The sequence below is a fragment of the Mustela nigripes genome, chromosome 13 (genome assembly GCF_022355385.1).
Source record: "Mustela nigripes isolate SB6536 chromosome 13, MUSNIG.SB6536, whole genome shotgun sequence".
Lineage (NCBI taxonomy): Eukaryota > Metazoa > Chordata > Mammalia > Carnivora > Mustelidae > Mustela > Mustela nigripes.
In genome coordinates, this window is record NC_081569.1 from 104,543,662 (window position 1) to 104,564,970 (window position 21,309).

Sequence of the window (21,309 nt, forward strand, 5' to 3'; positions counted from 1 at the left end):
CTTTTGCACACAAACTTGAGCACAGGGCGTGGAGTTTGAGGGGAAGAGTGCCAGTTTGAACCCTTGGCAATCTCAAGTGAAGGTGAGTTTACTTGGAATTCAGCAGGTGGCAGGCCATGCATGACTTGGGCAGGAGAGTGGCTGGGCTGTGAATTTGGGACCCACAGGCCGATGGCATTGTGTGTGACAAGGACGTGACTGGTTTTGCTTTTAATTTTTGCTTTTTTGGCAAACTCTATTTCTCCTTCTTTTCTAAATGAAAGGCTTGCTGCTGGATAGTGTATTCTTGGCTGTAGATTTTTTCCTTTTAACACTTGGAATTTATCATATCCCTCTTTTCTGCCCTGTAGGGTTTCTGCTGAAAAACCCACTGATAGCTGTATGCAGTTTCCCTTGTATGTCACTGATTTCCTTTCTCTTGCTGCTTTTAAAATTCTCTCTTTATCACTACTTTTATTCATCTTACTTACTTTGTGTCTTGTTACCAGCCTCTTTGGGTTAGTTTTGTTGGGGGCTCTCTGTGTATCCTAGATCTGGATTTCTCTTTCCTTCCCTAGATTCAGGAAGTTTTTAAGCAATTATTTCTTCAGAGAAATCTTCTGCCCCCTTTTCTTGCTCTTCTCCTTCTGGGATCCCCATCATGTGACTGTTATTCTTGACCGTGTTGCTGAGTTCCCTAGGTATATTCTCATTTTGTGTAGTTTTTCTCCTCTCATCTGCTCAGCTTGATTACTTTCCATTACTCTGTCCTCCAGGTGGCTGATCTCTTCTTCTGTATCATCTTGTTTGCTGTTTATTCCAGGTGGTCTATTTTTATTTCCATTTAGTGAGTCCAGTATCTCTAATTGGTTCTTTTTTAAGTCTCCTATCTCTTGGTGGAGGGTCTTCAAAGAGGTCCTGCACTGTTTTCTCATTTCTAATGAGTATGTTTATGAGCATTACTTTAAATTCTCTATCAGACATATCACTTATCTCCATTTTATTTAGGTCTCTTGCTCTGATTTTTTTCTGCTCTTTCATTTGGGACATATTCCTCTGTCTCCTCATTTTGTCTATTGTTGTGTCTGTTTCTGTGTGTTAGGAAAGTCAGCTACATCTCCCACACATGAAAGCAGTGGCTTTATGAGGAAGAGATTGTGTAGTGCAATATCTCCTTTTCACCAGAGAATGATGCTTCAGGGGTCTCCTATGTGTGTTGCTACAGGGGTGTCCTTCCATTGTGATGGAGCTATAGTTTGCCTTCAGTCTAGCCTTCAATGGCTGTCTGCCTGTGGGCAGAGTCTGTCGCCTTTGGTGTCAATAGGCTGATCTGGAGCTGCCTTGGGCTTGAATTGAGTCAGACCAGGTGTTTGTCAGAGATGCAGTAGCACCAAACTGTGGCACTTTCCCTGTTTATTCCCTGAGAAGGTTTTGTTGGTGGGTGGGGCCTGAAGTCAGAACATCTGCCTCCCCCCAGCCCACTGCTGGACTCACAGTCAGACTGGTGTGTGGTTATCCTCTCCTCTCCCTGGAGCAGGACTCACTTTGGGGTGATGCTAGCCCTTGTCTGGGCTGCACACACACTGCCAGGCTTGTGGCACTGCTTTGATTGGGATCTTGTCAAGAGCAATCAGAGGGGTGGGTCTGCTTCGCTGTGGCCTCTTGTCTATGCCGGGCTGCAGACTGTCTGTTCTACCAGTTTTCTGGTTGGTTTCTGGGCTCTATATGCTGATGTGGGTGTTCTCTAGGTGCCCACCTGGCAAGAGGTGAGCCCGGGGTCGTCCTAGTCTGCCATCTTCCCAGAAGCCTCTCGTTTCTTCAATTTTGAGCAGTAGGATAAGGAAATATAAGAGTCAACAAGCTTGATAAGCAGTTTTTAAATCATGTTGGTCAGGGTATAAGTTGTTTTTGCTGCTTTAATTCTCACCTTTAGAGTACAGTACTCACCCTTTCAGGAAACCCCCCCGCTCCCCAGCAAGTGTGAATTATGAGCTAGCTGTTTGTTACAGGAGTAAATGACAATAGACAACTCTAATATTGAGATAGTGGCTTATTTTATTTTATTGTTAGGAGAAATTATTACAGAAATCAAGAATCTCTCTTTGGTAGAGTTTTGTTTATATTTATAATAACATCAACAACACATAAGAGCTACCATCTCTGTATATTATATATAATATATGTATTAATAATTATATATTATACCATCTCATATATCTTATATGTGATATACTTTGCTAAGATCCATAATAACCCAACTAGGTAGATGATAATATTCTCATTTTCTATTTGAGAAACCTGAGGCTCAATGAGGTTACATACTTTGCCCAAGGATACGTAGCTAGTACATGACAGAGCTGGGAATCAAATGTAGTCCAACTTTGAAAGCAAAGGCTGTAGTCTTTACATTACACTGTATTTCCTTCCTTGATAATTTTTTAAGAAGTAGAACAGATAATTTCTGATTGTTCTTATAGGTCTCAGTATCTGAAGACATATCCTAGTGTAGAAGAGTCTGAAAAAGTTGGGAGGTAGGGAAATAACTGTTTGCTATGGGCTTTAGTCCCTACTATTAATATGTCACATTGATTTGTCAGTGAACTTTTCTGAATCTTGCCTTCCTTATTAGTAAGGATAAGATGATCTCTGAGACCCCCTGTAGCTCTCTGTTGGTCATATGGGTGCAGTACTTCTTCTTCTTTTCAACAAAAAGTCTCCCTGTCCAAAAATATTTTGAAAAGATTGCCTAACAAGAAGAATTTTTTTGAATTGGGAGAAGTTGGAAAATAATCACAAGCTACAAAATAATAAAACTACCATTTTTGAGTAATAAATGTAGGTACTGCTCTAAGTTATTTACGTATAATTTCTGTTGGCACTGTGATTTACATTGGGCAGTTTAGCTTCCAAGTCTGTGCTCTTAACTGTAAACTTTCAGATGTCTCTCTAACATAGTGTCTGGTTGTCAATTACTTGCAACTTTTTGTCATCTTACATAGTACGGTGTAGAATGAATGGAAAAACGTGGGTGTTTTTTCCTATACAAGATCACAGAGTGGTATATCCATTTGATAAAATGGTTCAAAAGCATTGGTCACCTGGATATTTCTTGAGCCACCATACATAAAGGACTGAATTTTAGGCATCTTAGGGAAAATAAGGAAGGATGATGGAGGGGAAACCTTTTGTTTTTAGATTCTATCTTTGAGTAATCTCTACACCCAACATGGGGCTTGAACTCATAACCATGAGATCAAGAGTCACATGCTTTACCAACTGAGCCAGTTGGGTGCCCCTATTTTGTTCTCCTTTATGAAGATCCAGCATTGCAGTAAATCATTTCAGCCTATGAAATGGCTTATTGAAAAAGCACATCTTAATAATACTAACAGATTTAGCATATTATTTCAATTTAGATGGTTTTCTAATAAAGCAGCTTTGTTGCATATAAAGAGATGACTAAAGTATGCTTTGGTTTGGAGTAATGAAATTGTTGTCATTTTTTGAGTTAAAAATCATTGTTTTAATAAAGCAGAAATAAGCCGTTGTGTTTTTTTAAAGCCATTGTTTTTGGAAGTTTCAAGAAAATGCTTTTATTGGGCGCCTGGGTGGCTCAGTAGGTTAAAGCCTCTGCTTTCGGCTCAGGGTCCTGGGATCAAGCCCCGCATCGGGCTTTCTGCTCAGCAGGGAGCCTGCTTCCTCCTCTCTCTCTCTCTCTGCCTGCCTCTCTGCCTACTTGTGATCTGTCTGTCAAATAAAAAAAAAGAAAAAAGAAAATGCCTTTATTAAGCAAAAAATCTGAATATTAGAGAAAACATGCTCCTTTTTTATTCCAAAGAAAATGTAGTATATAAAATTCCCATTTAGGTCATTATGAATTTAGAAGAGTGTTTCATTATAGCAGCAGGTCCCATTGGGGGATACATCCCCTTTGGAGTGTGAGCCTATCAGATTGGAAGGGAGCCCTGGTTAGTTTGAAAAAACCCCAAAAGTGATTCAGACTTTCCCCTCTCTCTACCCCAACCCTCTGTTGAAAAATCACTGGTTTAGAAAAGGTTTCACAGCTCCTTTCTCCAAAGCCAGCCAGATACAATATATCACACCTTCTAAAGAGGATAAAGAAAGAAGGCAATAGATCAAGAAGAGGCCAAGAGAAATTACCAAGAATAGAAGAAGAATTCGGATTCCAGGATGGAAACATGAACAGCTAGAAGTGGTATGATGCTAAGAGGCAGAGAGCTCAATTAATTCTTAGTCTTTAAACTCTCTTATATTTGAGGCAGAACAGGAGCATTAATTGGAAGATGTGCTCACTGCTGTCAGTCTGCTCTGTGTTAGTTTTAGCTTTACAATTAAAGAGGATTAAGACAATGTCTTATTCTTTGTGGTCTTCACAATACCTCATATAATAATGATGGACACATAAAAAAATTTTTTTAATTGAATCCTAGCTAGACCTAAGGTAAGTTTTCTTCTTCTTTTCTTAGTTTCCACCCTTTTCTGTTTAATATGAAAGGGGATGACATTGCTTTGTTTCTTAATGTAGCACAATAGATATGTTTAAATTCTGGGCTTGGAAGCAATCATTTCTGAGCAAACTGCCACTTAATTTTTTTTTTAAATTTTTTTTTATAAACATATATTTTTATCCCCAGGGGTACAGGTCTGTGAATCACCAGGTTTACACACTTCACAGCACTCACCAAAGCACATACCCTCCCCAATGTCCATAATCCCACCCCCTTCTCCCAAACCCCCTCCCCCCAGCAACCCTCAGTTTGTTTTGTGAGATTAGGAGTCACTTATGGTTTGTCAAACTGCCACTTAATTTTACTTGCTCCCTTCCCCACTCACCAAAAAAGGTTCTTGGGTGGAACAGGCCTCAGTGGTAGAACTGATTGATGCTGTTGTGTCCACCTTTGCACTATATGTGCTGTGTAGAGTGGGAGAGACAGCTGCAGTGGGCCAAACAGGAACCTTTCCTTCTCTAAGTCTCAGAAACTTAGAGGCAGAGTAGGAAGTGAACAGAGATAGTGTCTCATATAGTAACGTGATAGTAAGTGCTTTGAATCCATTTCAAAAGATTTTTTTAAAAAACAGTATTAGGTTTGGATGTTTAATTTTGGTCTATTTGCAGATTGTCGGTATATGGTAAGTAACTTGTATTTGCCCCCCCATCTTACCTTTAGAAAACTATGTTTTCTTCTAAAGCTGTTCTTTTTAAGCCTTTTCCGTCATTAATCTAATTGTATCTAATTCTTTAACGTATTTCATTTTTAGGTATCCAAGAGTATAATGACAATAGTTTAACATGAAACTTTGTCACCAGTGAGAACCTGTTGCTCAGTTAAATGAATAATTTAATGCTCCAAGTCATGTATATTCTTCCAAATCCACCTGACATTTTTCTGAAATAAGAGAAACTTGAAAGAAGTCTGATTTTTATTTTAGAGGAAATCAGAAAATACTGATTCTACCATCCTCTACATTTTTTCCAAATTGTTCTGCCTGAAGAATTTGTTTGAAACAACAGATATTGACAGTTATTGACTGACTGCATGTCAGAGCACAGATTAAGAGCGTGCCATTAACATGAGCACACGCTTCCGGTGCCCAGGGTATCCTGCTGGCTGGAGAACCACACTTGCTACAGGTTTCTCTCTTCAGTTAACTTTTCTCTACTTCATCATTCCCTAGCCAGAAGGAGGTTTTCCCCAGTCTATTCCGTCTTAATATTAAAATGTGGTGTTGGTTTGATAGTGTAGTACTCTTCTGTGCTCTCTGACAACTTTATTGGTTGCTTCACACAGATTGTCTTGGGCAATATGCCGCTGTCTGGCCCAGGGTGAAGGTAGATTCTACACTTCTTTTAATGATTAAATCCTTAAGTAAGAGAATCTGTGAGAGCTTTTAACCTTGGAAGAAATGGTCCGTGAGTTTCTTTTATTTAACACAGGTTGCAAATTTTCTAGTGATTCTTTGTTTCCCCCTTTCCTTAATTTTAGATGCCTAAACATTGGATAAAGTATTTTTCCATGGATAGTCATTAAAATTCAGCTGTTTAACTTCCTTTTTATTAAGGTCATTAGATCAGGCTTCTGTTTACTTGGTTTTATGAGAGTGATTGTGGGAGTGCATGTAGTTTGCGTTCTTTTTAGTGAATAGGAATGAATCATGGTTATTTCTAGGCATAACTGATTTTCTTATGAAAAACAAAATCTCAACATAGCTTCTTCAGGTGATATGGATCGGACACAAACAGAGCCTGATCTGTAACTCGTGTCTGTTTGTACATGTAAAGATTTTTACTTTAAAAGTTGTTGAGAGGCACCTGGCTGGCTCATTCAGTAGAGCATGCAACTCTTGATCTCAGGGTTGTGAGTTCAAGCCCCATATTGGGCATGGAAACTATTTAAAAAAAAAAAAGTTGAACTTGGAGCTATTCATTTTCTTATAATTTCTTTGATAATAATCAGCACAGTAGAGAGACTAATTGTGCTTTTTAAATTTTTCTAAATACCTATAAACTCACCCAGCTAATAGAACTCCATGCACTAAACTCCAACCCTCCAAAAAGTGTAACTCAGGGGAGAGAAAAAAATGTTTCATTTCCCTTTGGAAAGTTTATAAAATGTTGAATTAAAAGGGTGCAGGTGTGGTGTTCAGAGCACTGAGGATAGTACTCAAGATAATTCCATCTGGGGGAGGTTATTTGTTGGGACAGGACAGTGTTTAAACTTTGAAGTCAGTTTTAAACAAAGTGAAGCAGCTGGAACCTGGCATAAGAAGAAACAAACCTTTCACATTAACTATTGCTTTTTAGAAGAAAAAGAATTGGAGTTGTTTTTACAGGTGCCAATACATTTATTCTATCTATAGGAACTGCTTTATTTTTATCCTAAATTATACATTTCAAAATAAGCATTTGTCAACTCATTTTAAAAACAGAAGCAATAGTAAACTTAAAAAACACGGTAAGATTTATAGGTCTAAAACACATTTTGGAATGAGACTATAGTAACATTTTAAATCACCCTTTTCAACATGAAAGGAAGGAAACATTTAATAGTAACTAATCTGGGAAGTAGAGGTAAATAAAATATTGCATTCTGTACTTGACAGAAATGACTAGGCACCTTCTTCATCAAGACTTGTAGTATTTGTCCTCAAACACTGAAGCTATGATGTTGCAAAATCTGCAGAGGGAGTGGGGTTAAGTATGTGAGGAGAATTGAATACATCAGGGTAGTTTAGCAGCTGCTTAAACAAGGAATTAAAGCAAGAGTAGATGAGCCCAGGGTGGACAGGAAAAATGCTTCAAGAACTCCATAAAATACAGCTGAAATCCTTGTAACATTTCCACAGACAGCTGGGAAGCCAACTGCGTAGCTGGAACTCAGAGCTGATTTTAAAGACAGGATCTGGTCAGCGAGAATCTAAGCAGGCTGTTAGCTGCGAGAATCCACAGACTCTTGAGGTATAAGCAAATCAGTCCAGTTCAGCAGCCGTTTCAAGGCCCACTGTGTGCTCACCGTTGTGCTACAACTTTGTAGAATGCGGAGGTAAATAAGATGAAGTCATGGCCCTCCTACAGCCATTGAGTTAACAGAACAGACCCCCAAGCAAATAACAATTGAGATGATAAGGTCACGGATACTTCCTGTGTACCTGCTGTCCTAGTCAGACAGCAAAGACTCCCAAGTCCCAGTCCAGGCTCTTAACGGAGTATCTTGTTTAGAGCAAGTGACAGACACATCAACAAATAATCACAATGCAGTTTGGTAAGTGCAAATTACCAAATCACTTTCGGAGAGAATGAGGCATCCACAGTTGACAGGACAGGAATTCCTGTATTTCACCACTGCTGGAAGGACAGCTCAAAGGATGTGACTCACTTGCACATGGGGCTGGGTTATCTTTTAAGCCAGTGATTCTGAAATATTTGGGGGCCCGCAGACTATCTAGAGCACTGAAAGCTATGGCCATCTGTCTCCCTCCCGAACTGAACTCACATTAAAATAATATGCAGACTTTTCCAGGGCATTCACAGATCCCTGGCCATTCATCCGTATGCCCTGGGTTAAGATCCTTCATGTGGATTCAAGACGATTACATTTGTTTCCTTTTAGACTTTATTTTTTAATTTGTTATTTATAAGAAACCAGCCTTTATTTTCACGTAGAAAAACCCAAATCCAAGCTATTTAAAGTCACTCAACTATCTTTTCATCCACTCCTAGAAGAATGCCAGAAGTTGGTACATATCATTGTGCCTCATGTTTTACTTAATCTGAATGAAGAGTTGGAGATGCTGTACTCTTCTGTGAAGCTATCGAGGAAATGTTTTTTTCTGTTCTCTGCTTGTCTCATGTTGTTTGAGGAGAGAATGCTTTGTTTGGATTCCTCTCAGTTTGCAAATAACAGAGATAGAATAATGAGTTACCAAGTGTTTGAGGATTAGGGTCAGAATCTGAAACCTCCTGATGAAATGCATTATCTAAACCCAAAAAACTTTTACAAAGTTATGCATATTTTTAGAAACATACATAAAATTTATGGGCAAAATCTAAATGGACATTAAAAATCCTATATTATTACTTGTCTTCCTTAGAATAAGTTAGTTTAACATTTCTGTTCCTTAGTCTTAAAAATCCAACATCAAATGTAAAATTTCTTCATGAATTTTAAATACCTTTAAAGCAAAAAAAAAAAAAAAAAATTGAATTTCAAACATCTAAAAGAGGTATTTAAATATGTGTTAGGAAGCTTGAAATACATGGTCTGACTCAATGGCATCCCAGCTTAAATGTAGCCAAGTTAAATGATGTACTGCAAACCCATGGAATCAAGGAGTAGTCTCTTAAAAAAAAAGCTCTGAAAACAGCTGTTGAAACAATTACATCATAGAGTAATGACATGACTATGGAAATTTAAAAAGTCAAACTTTAAAAACATCAAACTACATTTAATATAGGCAGAAAATTTATGTTTGCTTTAATGATGATTTATTAAGACATAGTGTCTTTTACCTTAAAAAAAAAAATTAAACTCTATAAGGACCAAAACTGGATATGAAGGTGACTCTTTTTGCCTGGTAACACTTATTTGCCTGATTTTTTTTTTTTTTTTAATGTTCACAGTCTACAAAGTCCTTATTTAAAGTTCAAAATTACTGTTCAAAATAAAGTAAATGTCTTCCCCAGATGCACATTTACAAACACCTTTGGATAAAATGGTGCATTTTATTGGCTTAATTAAAACATAATTACTTGAGTTAAAATAGCATAACTATTTGGAGACCTTCTAGAACTGTGGTTTTGGTTTTTTTTTTCTTTTTCTCAGTGCATTTCAGTGAAACATTCTTATCCTCTCTAAAGCAGACTACCTTTTGCAGCCCATCCTGAGGGTCATTACCTCTTGGGATAGTTCCTTTCCAGTTACCTACAAGGAAGAGCTGATCTATTGTGAGTGCTTTCTGTGTGCCAGCACTAGGCAAAACACTGCATATGCATTATCCCTTTTAATTCGCATAAAAGCTCCTGGGAAATGTACTCTTATCTTTATTTTAAGGATGAGGAAACTAGGGTGTGCAGAAGTTACATAACTTTCCTAAAATCTCTTATCACTCACTATCCCTCTTACCCATTACCTATTTTTCTTTATAGCACGTATCTCCTCCTGACATATTATGTTTGTTTCCTTACGTGTGTGTCATCTACCCTACACTCAGTTGGACTATGATGGCCATGGGATAGAGCCTTTGTTCTCTTCATTGCTGATATCCCCAGAGTCTGGAACAGTGCTTGGCACATAGTAGTTGCTCAGTTGATATTTGTTGGATGGATAGATGGATGAGCTCTGCTCTGCCTTATTCCAGAAGCCTCACTCTAACAGTTTGGATGGGACTGTTCCCAAGTGACTGGACAGCAGATCTCATTTGGACCGTAGACTTGGCCCATCATAAAGGGACTTGAGCTTGAAACATCATTACTGCTCCTTTCCTTACCTGCCTCTACTATTGCTTAATACATGAATGGAATTTATCTTACCCATTTTTTTTTTTTTTTAAATTTGAGTCATGGAGATACTTGCTATAGTGCAGAAGACAGTGAGATGTCTCATTGCTTCCAGTTTTGAATTAAGTAGATGAATTATACGAGACTTTTTTTTTTTAATCATCTGTTACCTCGTGTGACTCTTCGGTCTCTTCCTATGTATCTCTCTGATATTTCCCTTTTGTTTTTTGTTATTTTCTCTGCATTCACCTTTCTTTGTCCTTCCTCAGATTTTTGTCATCATTTCTCTTCTCAGTCTATTTTCTCTCCCTAGGTTATCATTGTTCTCATTACTTTAATTATTGTATCTATATAGATGACTGCTAATTCTCTCTTTAAAACCACCTGATGATCTCTGACACCTTTGATTCCAGTTGCTTGCTGGAGAAGTCCATTCACATATCTTGTAGGCATTCACGCTCATCAGGTATGTAACTGATCCCAGTATCTCCACACCTCTTTATAACCCCATAGCCTCAGGCTGGTTTGTTTTCTAATTACTGCCTAATCAGTCAACTAACCCTGTAATTTCAGGACCATACTTAATTATAAGTTGGGAGTCTTCCGCCAAAACCTTGAATCTACTTCCAGTGGCAAGGATCATCAGTTCTTGAGTGGACGATTTCCATAGATCTCCCTTGTCTCTCCTTATTTTGCACACAGCTGTTTGAATTCTCTCTTCTAAAATATATTTGGTCATCCACGCCTCTGTTCAGAATCTTGTGACTCATCGTTGTTTACAGAACTTGACCCTGACCTTCCTTTACAGCCTTCTCTCTCACCATTCCTTCAATCCAATTAGTACTTTGATTTCAGAACAGAGTTCCTTTAACATACTGACTTAAAAAAAAAAAAAAGTACTGACTTCAAATTGACTTTATTTTGTTGGTGTTTTCCTTCATCACCTTCCACATCCTTGAAATCCTACTTCATCTGCTACTTCCATGTCATTTTTTTGTGTGTTACTTACTCACTTTTTTTTTTTAAATTTATTAATTTTAAAACTTTTTTTTATAACATATAATGTATTTTTATCCCCAGGGGTACAGGTCTGTGAATCGCCAGGTTTACACACTTCACAGCACTCACCATAGCACATACCCTCCCCAATGTCCATAACCCCACCCGCCTCTCCCAAACCCCCTCCCCACAACAACCCTCAGTTTGTTTTGTGAGATTAAGAGTCACTTATGGTTTGTCTCCCTCCTGATCACATCTTGTTTCATTTATTCCATGTCATTTTAACTTCCTTGTCACTAACTAACTATTGCTGTACACATCTGTCTCTGCCTCTAGCTTCTGTGCTTCTTGAGGATGAGGACAATTTCTTCTTCATCTGTGAATCTCTCAGAACCGTGGGCTTGTAGGGATGTTTAGTTGGTGAGAGTAGGCTTTGGAAGAGCCCACTTTATTGTCCATTTGCCTCAGTGGCCTTCTCTGTCTCCCAGACTTACTGTCAGGATGAGGTAAGATGATGGGGAAAGATTTTTGCAATTATGAATTGCTGTGTAAGTAGAAGGCATTAACTATGAGAAATAGCATAACTTTGCAGCGATTGAATTTAATATGTTCCCTGAGACTTGCAAATATCTTTGAGAGCCAAAAAAAGTTATAGCTCTTGTTACATCATTGAGCAATTTACTCAGTAATTTAGTGCACATAGTAGAAAAGAAAGGTACATGTAAAGCAGTTTTGTGACGTAACAGAAAAAAGAATATCTGGTATCAGTAGGGTTTTGACAGATAGGCAACTAAGTAAAGGAATGGAAAAAATTGGAATTTTTCCCATTCCTTTACTTAGTAGGGGAAGGTGACATTGAGCTTTTATGGGTTGAAGATTAATTTTGCTCTTGGCGTTGGTTATACTTTATATTTGTTTTTACTTTATTGATGAAGTAAGCTTTGATCTTGGATACTTTTCCTGGTTATTTTGTGTGCTCTGAATCATGACTTTGTAAAATGACAGAACATTTAAGTAATGCTTATGTCCTATAAAGATCTTTTTTTAAAGCAGTTCTTATTGCGTCTTCATTTTAATATTTATCATATCCTGACAGAACTAAATTTCAAAAAGCCTCTCCTTATTTAAAATATTTATTCTATTCAAATTGACATAAGGCTTGTTTTCTTCTTAGAAGATTATACTGTGGTATTATAATTTGTGATGTTGCTATAATGTTGCCAATTCTTATTCTCTGTCCCTCCTTTATATTAAAAAATGAAATTAACACAAATAACAAAAAGGAATGGTATAATATTAAGTCTTTGTAAGACTTCCTAATGTGAAGGAGTTTGGCTTTTACAAATACTCCGATTATCTTGGACAGTTGTGATTAAATCATCACTGAAATTTCTGAAAATGTCTTTTACCGTAGTCCCTATAAAATGTAGTGGAGAATTCCACTTTATTACTGTGAACACTACTTGAAAAATATAAGGGAGTTTTAGAAAAATTACTATGGCTCTTGACTCAGAAATCTCTTTAAGATTATTAAAGATAAGTTGTTTTTATGTATATATAGTAAAGCCATGAAATCTGAAACAGGGTTTTTTGTGTCTTAAATAATAGCAAGTTGGCATTCTTCATGTTCTTAGATGGTGTGCTTTAAACTTAAAGAAGTGAGTTAGGGTAGAGGCAGATAGATTACATTTATGGTCAACTCTGGATTTATGTTTAACATATTAATGAATTCTTCATCCAGACTGTCTCCTCTGCCATGGGCTGGCTTCTTTATTGCCTCCCACTACTCTCAGTCCGTGGAGTGGAGATTTTTTTTTTTTTTTCTGTATTTGGTTAAATGTAGCAGTCATGAAGAAAAGTCTGTTTTACAGAAAAAAAGTACTTTCCAAAGTCAAATGTCAATGTTATTTGAATGATGACTTTATTATTACTTTTTTCCTTTAACCTTGTTTCCCTTCTATCAGTTCTGTTAACTAATAGCACAGCACTCTTACGCACTCAGAAACGAGCATTAATGACATGATCCTGAGGTGAGCGTTCATTTTGTAGGAGTAGGAAAAAGGGTAAACAAAGTGCCTTGGCAACCTTTGACCTCAGATGATTTTCACATGGTTCATATCACTTTTTTTAAAAAGTCACATTCTTTTTGTAACTTAGTAGCAAATCCTTATTTTAGGGCTGTTCCAGTGTGTTTTTTTAAAATTAGACTTAGCTATTTACTTGATGGTAATCGTAATGATAGTAGCGCTAGTACTATACTAAATAGTACTGGTTAGTGGTACTGGTAGCTCTGAGTTTTCAAGCACTTGCTAAGTGCTCAGCTCTGTTGTCAGGCTCTTTACCGATACTATTTTGTCCTCATTACACTCAGCAAGGTAGGTACTAGTAACCCATTTAACATGGAAGGACTGAAATTTTGAGTGGTGAAGCAATTTGCTGAGGTCATACATATAGTGAGTAAGAGGGTAAGTCTGGGTTCCAAGAGACTAGATTCTGACCCCTACCTGGTCTTCCCTGGCATTTATCAATTGTACCCAACTTGGGTACATCTTAGGTATCATCTTAGTCCATTTGGCACTTGGGTATCATCTTAATCCATTCAGGCTACCGTAACAAAATACTGCTGACTGGGTGGCTTATAAACAACAGAAATTTTATTCCTCACACTTCTGGAGAAATCAAAATAAATCTCCTCTTCCTGGTTCACAGCCATCGCCTTCTCACTGTCTTTTTTTTTCTTCTTTTTTTCCACTGAGTGTTTACATGGTGGAAGGGGCTAAAAAACTCTGTGGAAGACCTCTTCTAGAAATCCCATTCATGAGGGCTCCCCTCCGATGACCTAAGCACCTCCCAAAGTCCCCACTTCCTAATACTATCACATCAGGCATTAAGATTTCAACAAACGAATGTTGGGGAGGGGAGTGTAAATAGATCATAACCTACTTTAAAAATGTTGTCCATAATTGTCTAGGGGAGTGAGAAGAAAGGAGGAAGGTGTATGTTATCTCTGAGAAGTTCTGAGCTCCTTGAGGAAAGAAATGATCTCATGCAATCCTTGTTTGGATGCCCTCGCCTGATATTAATCAAGAAAGCTTATAGCATCTAAATACTCAGGATATGCTTGTTTAGCTGAATGTGTTTCTCCTTTTTGCAGGCGGTAAAGCGGTACCACTTTTTGTTTCGCAGACGTCACCCACCAAGATGTCTGTGACGCTGCCCTCAGTGAAGCTGGAGGACTATTCTCAGTCTCTGAGCATCAGCACCGTCCAGGGGGACACGGACTCTTCAGGAGCAGATACCTTCTGAAAGGGAAGTCAGAGCCAGCATAGTGTTTGTGCCACTGGTTTTGAAGTCATTTTTCTCAAGCATAAAACCATGTCTCAAACTATTTGGTGTTTTGAGCATATTCTGAAAAACAATTTCTAATTTCTTATTAAATTTAAAAACACAATTTGGGTATTTAGGTAAAATTTTTAAATAAAATAATTTAAATATGAATCATTGTGAGTCTGAATTATTTTTTAGAATCCTGAGGCAGCTTGGCGTAGTGGAAAGGGCATGACTTTTGACATGTAAGAATGTATTCTATGAATATAATTATGTGTAGTTATGAAACGATGTTGCTCAAGGCTATTCATTCCGAATTTTTTGGTAACAACAAATAATTGGCAGCAATCTAATGTCTGTCAATAAGGGACTGACTAAAAAAGTTGTGGCATATCTGTATAATGGAGTACTATGTAGTAAAAAAAGAATTGTAAAATGTTTACATGTTGATGTGGAATTGTCTCTGAGAAATATCGTTAAAGTGAAAAAAAAAAAAACTGGGGGCAAAATAGCTCCCATCATGTGCAGTGGGGAGGGGAATCCAAATGTGTGGTATGTACACACACGTACACATACATACATACATTTGCTTAATGACACGTTGAATGTATTTGGAAGGATAAACAGGAAACTGCTAACTTCTTTCTGGGAAGGAGGACCAAGTGGCTAGGTGATAGGAGTCAAGGATGACTGAAGCCACTATGTATTTGAACTTCAATGTGATGGAAAAAATTAAGTGAGGTTAATTTTTTTATACCTTCCATGTATGCCTTATAAACATTTATACTTTACAAATCTGTGAAATGTGACTAAACTACCTTTCGAAACATAAACACATAAAATTGAAAGAAAACCAAAGCATAACTGAAATTCTAGTTTCACTTGCTTCACCTTCTTGCTCTGTGATGAGAGCAGATAAGCCCCTTCTTCATGGCTGCCTGGGCAGGTGGGTTTAATACTTGTTTTGCAGGATAATGAGGATTATCGATAATGTTGGGGGTGATGCTCAGCACAGTGCCTGGCACCAGATAAGAGCTCAGTTAATGGTAGGTGTCATCATCTTGAGGAACTGAAGCATCTTACACCAGAGGGTAAGCCCAGTGAGAAGTAGGGTAGCCTAGAATTAGCAACAAAACAAAACAAAAACTTAAACATAAACAAAAATGCCTCATCTCCCTGAACATATTTTCCTGTCATAACTGAAGTTCAAACACACAGTCACTATACTCGTCCTTGACTTTTTTCAGCATTTGCCTGGGTTCCTTGGTGTGTCTCAACCTTGGCTGCACATTAGAGTCTCTGGGAGCTTTAAAAACGCCTCTGTTCCATTCTCTGGGACGCTGACCTCACTGATCTGTGATAGGGCCTGGCCATTGGTATTAAAAAAGAAAAAAGACCTTCCCAGGTGGTTAAAATATACTTCCGAAGTTAAAAATTTCTCAAGAGCAATGTAGAATTCCTTAAGCTTCTAGTAGGGCCCACTGCCTGGGGAATTCTGGAAGAGTCTGAGGATGTCTTCTCACTAGAGACAGAAGCTGCAAAAACCTATGGAGAGGTGTCAGCCTTCCACGCACATTTCTTCCTATGTCAGCTCCTCCAGCTTCTCGGATATTCTGTAACTGAAATGCTTTAGGTTTCACTTTAGAACCCATTTTTCTTTGGTATTGCTTTTTGGACAGCTCTGCTTGTAATCGTTCCCATGAAACAAGTAGAAGAAAAATGCTATTCTCTGTATCATACTTGGTATTTGATGTTCATCTACAAATCTCTAGCTAGGGGGAACGCTGCTTCATTTTGGACAGGACACCTTGGTTTCTCATTTTCACAGCTGCTGCTTTCTGAGAAGGATGTTTCTTAATTTTAGCAAAAGCATTTTTTAAAGGTATTGGTCGTTTCTCCCCCCACCCCCACCAACTGTAGGAAACTCACCTTTGCTAATTTTAGGGTAGAAGTATAAGCTTTGATTTATTCCACTCCTCATTTGCTTAAACTTTTCGGGGGGGGGGGACTTTTTTTTTTTGTCTGCTCATCAGTATTTTGTTTGATGGGATTTCTGGCCAGGGCTACTCCTGTATGTATTCCCCCGCCAACCACCTCAAATCCTTTTGGAATAAATTGTGTGTGTAAAATAAATTAAATGGCATTTTTGATGTTACAAGTTTTAAGAAACCTCATTTAATAATTTCAACTTCTAGAATGAACTATTTAGGAAACGTGCTACAAACATGTGAAGATCAAGGCTGTGAATATTGCTTGGCTTACATGCCTTAACATCAGGATAGCAGGTATTCAAAATGTTCCTAAAGCAAATTTGCCTTTTGTGCACATTAATAGACTCCTACATGAATGTTTCCATTTTTAAAAGATGATTAGGTCAGTGTATTTCTTATCCCTTACCTATTCCTGGTCTCTTAATTTTGCTTCTTAAATGCTAAATATATATTTAGATCAGTTTTATTGCTTTTCTATTTAAAAACTCAAAACATTTTTCTATAAAAGAAACAAAATAGTTCATGGTGGATTACCACCCCTAATCCAAGAATAATTCTGTAGTTGGAACATTTTTCTCTTTTAAAAAATGCCCTGATGCTATGGCATTTCCTTTCAGGTGAGTAACGGACAATAGTGGATAGCTGAATCCTTAGTATTTCTGTGATGCTGCTGAGATATCTCACTGCAGTACCCTTTTCTACCCTCTGTCCATATGTGTACCTGTTTAAAAAAAAATTGAGTGTGAAGGACATGGGCATGCAGTGTGGTCTACTTCCGGACCAGGCTGGATAGCCTTGTAAAGGCTATGTCCTCCCTCCCTTTGGTCATCTGCCTCTCCTAGGGTATGAAGGTTAAACACAAGTTATTCAGTCTCTTCCTACCATAGAATCATCATTTGGTCATCAGACATCAGTTCCACCGTAGTTTTAAAGACAGTCTTAAAAATGGAATGGAGAAGGGGCGCCTGGGTGGCTCAGTGGGTTAAGCCGCTGCCTTCGGCTCAGGTCATGATCTCAGGGTCCTGGGATCGAGTCCCACATCGGGCTCTCTGCTCAGCAGGGAGCCTGCTTCCCTCTCTCTCTCTCTGTCTGCCTCTCCATCTGCTTGTGATTTCTCTCTGTCAAATAAATAAATAAAATCTTAAAAAAAAAATGGAATGGAGAAAAACAAACAGGATTATCATGAGAGATCCCATCATTATAGTTTAGAAAAGTTCAGAATGCCAGTCTTTTATTGGACCTAGCCCATGCTGGGAGAGTAGATTCCAAGTCACAGAGTGTCAAAACTTTGAGAATAATTAGCCTTTGTCTGTATTTTTTAAAAAGATTTTTTTTCTTCTTGTCCTGAAGTGTTTACCTAGAAACAATAGGATATGTTAGCCAGAGTACAGATGCCCCCTTGTGAGGCCAATAAATATTGTAAAACTGTGTGATGGTCCATTAATTGCCAAGGGAATGAGCAAATCAGTGCTCTTTCACTGGGTGTCTGTGATGTGAATGGTCTCATTTATAATTTCAGTCATAGTGCGGGATAAGTTCCTGATACATTTCTTGAGTTCAGGAACCTCTAAACAAGGTAAAAGCCCCTCAAGAAATCAATAGGCTCCTCTAACCTCCGGGAGGTCACTCCACTGAAACCTCGGAAGAGACCCAGATGGTGGGGACTAAAGAGGGTTTAAATCTTCATAGTAGCTAGTAAGAAATCCCAAGAACAGGCCTGGTACTACATAATTGATAGGGTCTAGGTGCCTCGTTAGCGCAGTAGGTAGCGCGTCAGTCTCATAATTGATAGGGTCTATAGGTATCGTTGAAAGTGTGTCTTTTTCCCTAAATTATTCAGACAATGATACTATTTCAGTGGACATTTTGTAGCATACTTTCCCAAACAAAGATTTTTTCCTTTCTATTTTTTCATAATGTGTTACCTTAGGAGTAAGTATGTAAGTTGTCGTCTAGGAGGTATTTTGTACCATTGAAAGAGTTGCAGGGTGGGCACCTGGGTGGCTCAGTGGGTTAAGCCGCTGCCTTCGGCTCAGGTCATGATCTCAGGGTCCTGGGATCGAGTCCCGCATCAGGCTCCCTGCTCTCTCTCTCTCTCTGCCTGCCTCTCTGCCTACTTGTGATCTCTGTCTGTCAAATAAATAAAAATAAAAAAAAAATTAAAAAAAAAAAAAAAAAAGAAAGAAAGAGTTGCAGGGAATTGCTCAGGAAGCTTGCTGTGTATTTTTATTTCCTTTGGTCGTTTTCTCCAATAACTGCATGGGTTCTGACAGTACCATAGACTCCCAGGATTATTTTAAGAGGTGATTGGGTTGATTTTGCTCTTTGGATAAAATACTTGCTGTGTGTAATTCTGTGTGACAACTGTCTGAGTGTCTGGTTCTAGAAGTATTTTCTGTATGTTCAGACCCTATCCTTGATGGGGTTGTTTGCTAGCACTAAGCAGAGGTGTTCCCCTGATTTCAGTGGCCTTTGGAGTTCCCAATGGATAACAGGTTCAACACGAGGTCAGTCTAGCCGAGGAGGTCATGGTCTGATCATTCTTTGAAACAAGGAAAAAGAAATGTTTCGGAAAAGGGAGGGGGCAAATGAAGGAAAGTAGAGTCCCAGAGAGTATAGAACAGGAAGGCAGTCGCCCAGTAGAGTGAGTCAGTTTGAGTGGACGCAACAAAAGTTCCGTCAGGTTTCATTGTGTTGGGTGGAGTTTGCCCTTCCAAAATCGCCTGCTGGAGCTGAAGGTCTCCGGTAGGCTGTTTGTGCCTCTCAGCCATCTGCTTTGGCAAGGGTTTTGGTTAGCCTCAACTCGCAGTCACTCATGGGAGTGGAAATCCCATCGATCTGAGTTGGAAGCTCATTTTCACTATAACATATTAAACCCTGGGTAGACTGTTCTGTTGTCAAGATGACCCCAAATGCTTCAGTCTGATAATGCTCTAAGGCATTTTTGCATCTGTATCATTGTGTTTGCAAAACAAACTACCGCATAAAACAACTATTTATTTATTCATGATTCTGTGGATGAGCAGTTTGGTTGAGCCCAGCTGGGACCAATCTGAGCCCAGACTGGTCCTGCACCTCTTGATATTGCCTGGCTTTACACACACATTACAGTCCGTTGGTAGCTGAGGTCCTCACTCTCACGTCTGGTGGGTGCCAGCTGTTGGCGAGGCCACACAGGGATCTGGGCCATGTGTCCGAGCGTCTAGCAGGCCAGCCTGAGCTCATTCACACGATGCTGGTGTGAGGGTTCCTGAGAACAGCAAGAGGGCGAGCTCTGGTGTACAAGCCATTTACAAGCCTCTGTTTGTATCAAGTTGTTATTGTCTTGTTGGCCAAAGCAAATCGCATGTCCGAGCCCAGATTCAGGGAGCAGAGAAATACACTGTCCCTCCGGGCAGGAAGATCCACACAGTCACATGGAAGGGAGCATGTGTGCGGGTTGGCAAGAATTTGTGGCCATTTTTGTTACTTAACACACATTTTCTTTTTCTAGCAGACCTGGCCACTGTGCTAGAAGTCATATGAAGATTTGGGGGATGTCCCTTTCCAAAAAGTGATTTGAATATATTGAAGATAAGAATAATATTCTAAATAAGCTTCTGACAATATTTAGCTAGGTCTGCATACCCCCAAGTACAGTAACTGGCAGAGTTCTTCTCAATGACTGAGGGCATCTTGTCCTAGGAAGAAAGTTTGAGATCTGAGGAGGTGATTGTGTGGCCATTAACACTAGTGACAAAATAGTAGGGGAAGGCAGATTACAGATATTTGATAGTTTAGCACTGGTGTTAGCAAAGTGTCTCAGCAATGAGCCAGATAGTTAGCTTTATATAGGCTTTGCAGGCCACATGTGGTCTCGGTCACATAGTCTATGTTCTGTTTTCTTCTTTGTTTTTTTAATATGCTTTTAAAATGATGCAAGCACTTTTTCCTCCCCCTCATGGACCATATGAAAACAGTATGCAGGCCAGATTTATCCCATGGTTTGTAGTTTGCCAGTCCCATGTTGGGACAAGTTTTAACTTCATTATCTCATTTGTTCTTTCTCTCCTTCCTGAATGGAGAGTAAAGTTTTTGTGTTGGGAGAGAAATCCTGCTGAGTTCTTGTATAACTATTACAGTGAAATGAGTTCCCTACTCACCGGTAAGGAAAGTAGGAATTCCCTGGGTTGGAAACAGAGTCTAGCAATGTTTTCCTTCTGTCACATCAGTAGCTTTTCAAGGAATAGGTTTTAATCACTCTGAAAACTTACAGATTATTGTTGATACATGTTTATAGCCTAAAGACCAGGATAGTTTTTTAAAATTTATTTATAAATGCTCACAGGACCTTGAGAAGGAGTTTCTGTATTTTGTTTTGCCTTTTCAGGCTTACCCGAGTTATATTAGTTATAGGTAAGACATGATTCTACCAATTCCTGGTTAAAGTTTGAAAAATACATTTTGTTGTTTACTATGGAATTTAATTGTTTTCATTATGCAAACAATCATGGGGGCAATTTAATTAATATCCTTGGGATGGATTGTAGTACTCCCAAGCAGCTGTCTGGAGATTGTCAGAAACTGTCTTCCTGGAGAACATGTCTTTGTAATTGTCAATATTGCTTTGCAGAAGGTTGGGTTGATTGTTACAAGCCAGTTATACCCAGTCTAAATGGTTAAAACTTACAGTCTGCATAATAAAACCTGCTTATTTAGCATGAGAATTAACAAGGGAGTTTGTTAGTTTCTGAGGGAATAGGTTGTCTTTGAGTGTCTACCTTAAAGATGCATTTTTATTTTTTTTTTATTTTTTTTATTTTTTATTTTAATTTTTTATTTTTTATAAACATATATTTTTATCCCCAGGGGTACAGGTCTGTGAATCACCAGGTTTACACACTTCACAGCACTCACCAAATCAAATACCCTCCCCAAAGTCCATAATCCCACCCCCTTCTCCCAAACCCCCTCCCACCGGCAACCCTCAGTTTGTTTTGTGAGATTAAGAGTCACTTA

At 38.5% G+C, this 21,309-nt stretch overlaps 1 protein-coding gene across 12 annotated transcripts in view; it reads left to right on the plus strand.

Annotated features, from left to right (window-relative positions):
- The window catches only part of KIAA0586 (KIAA0586 ortholog), a 140,218-nt gene extending 123,740 nt beyond the window's left edge, over positions 1-16,478 (plus strand). For 8 of the 12 annotated variants that reach the window (XM_059373298.1, XM_059373305.1, XM_059373297.1 and 5 more), the window contains one exon: positions 14,148-16,478. In XM_059373298.1, coding sequence (XP_059229281.1) covers positions 14,148-14,299 — 152 coding nt within the window. In that variant the 3' untranslated portion in view covers positions 14,300-16,478. The remainder of the gene's footprint in view (positions 1-14,147) is intronic. The other 4 variants (XM_059373300.1, XM_059373309.1, XM_059373306.1 and 1 more) reach the window with 3 other exon arrangements.
- Positions 16,479-21,309: the final 4,831 nt, after the last annotated feature.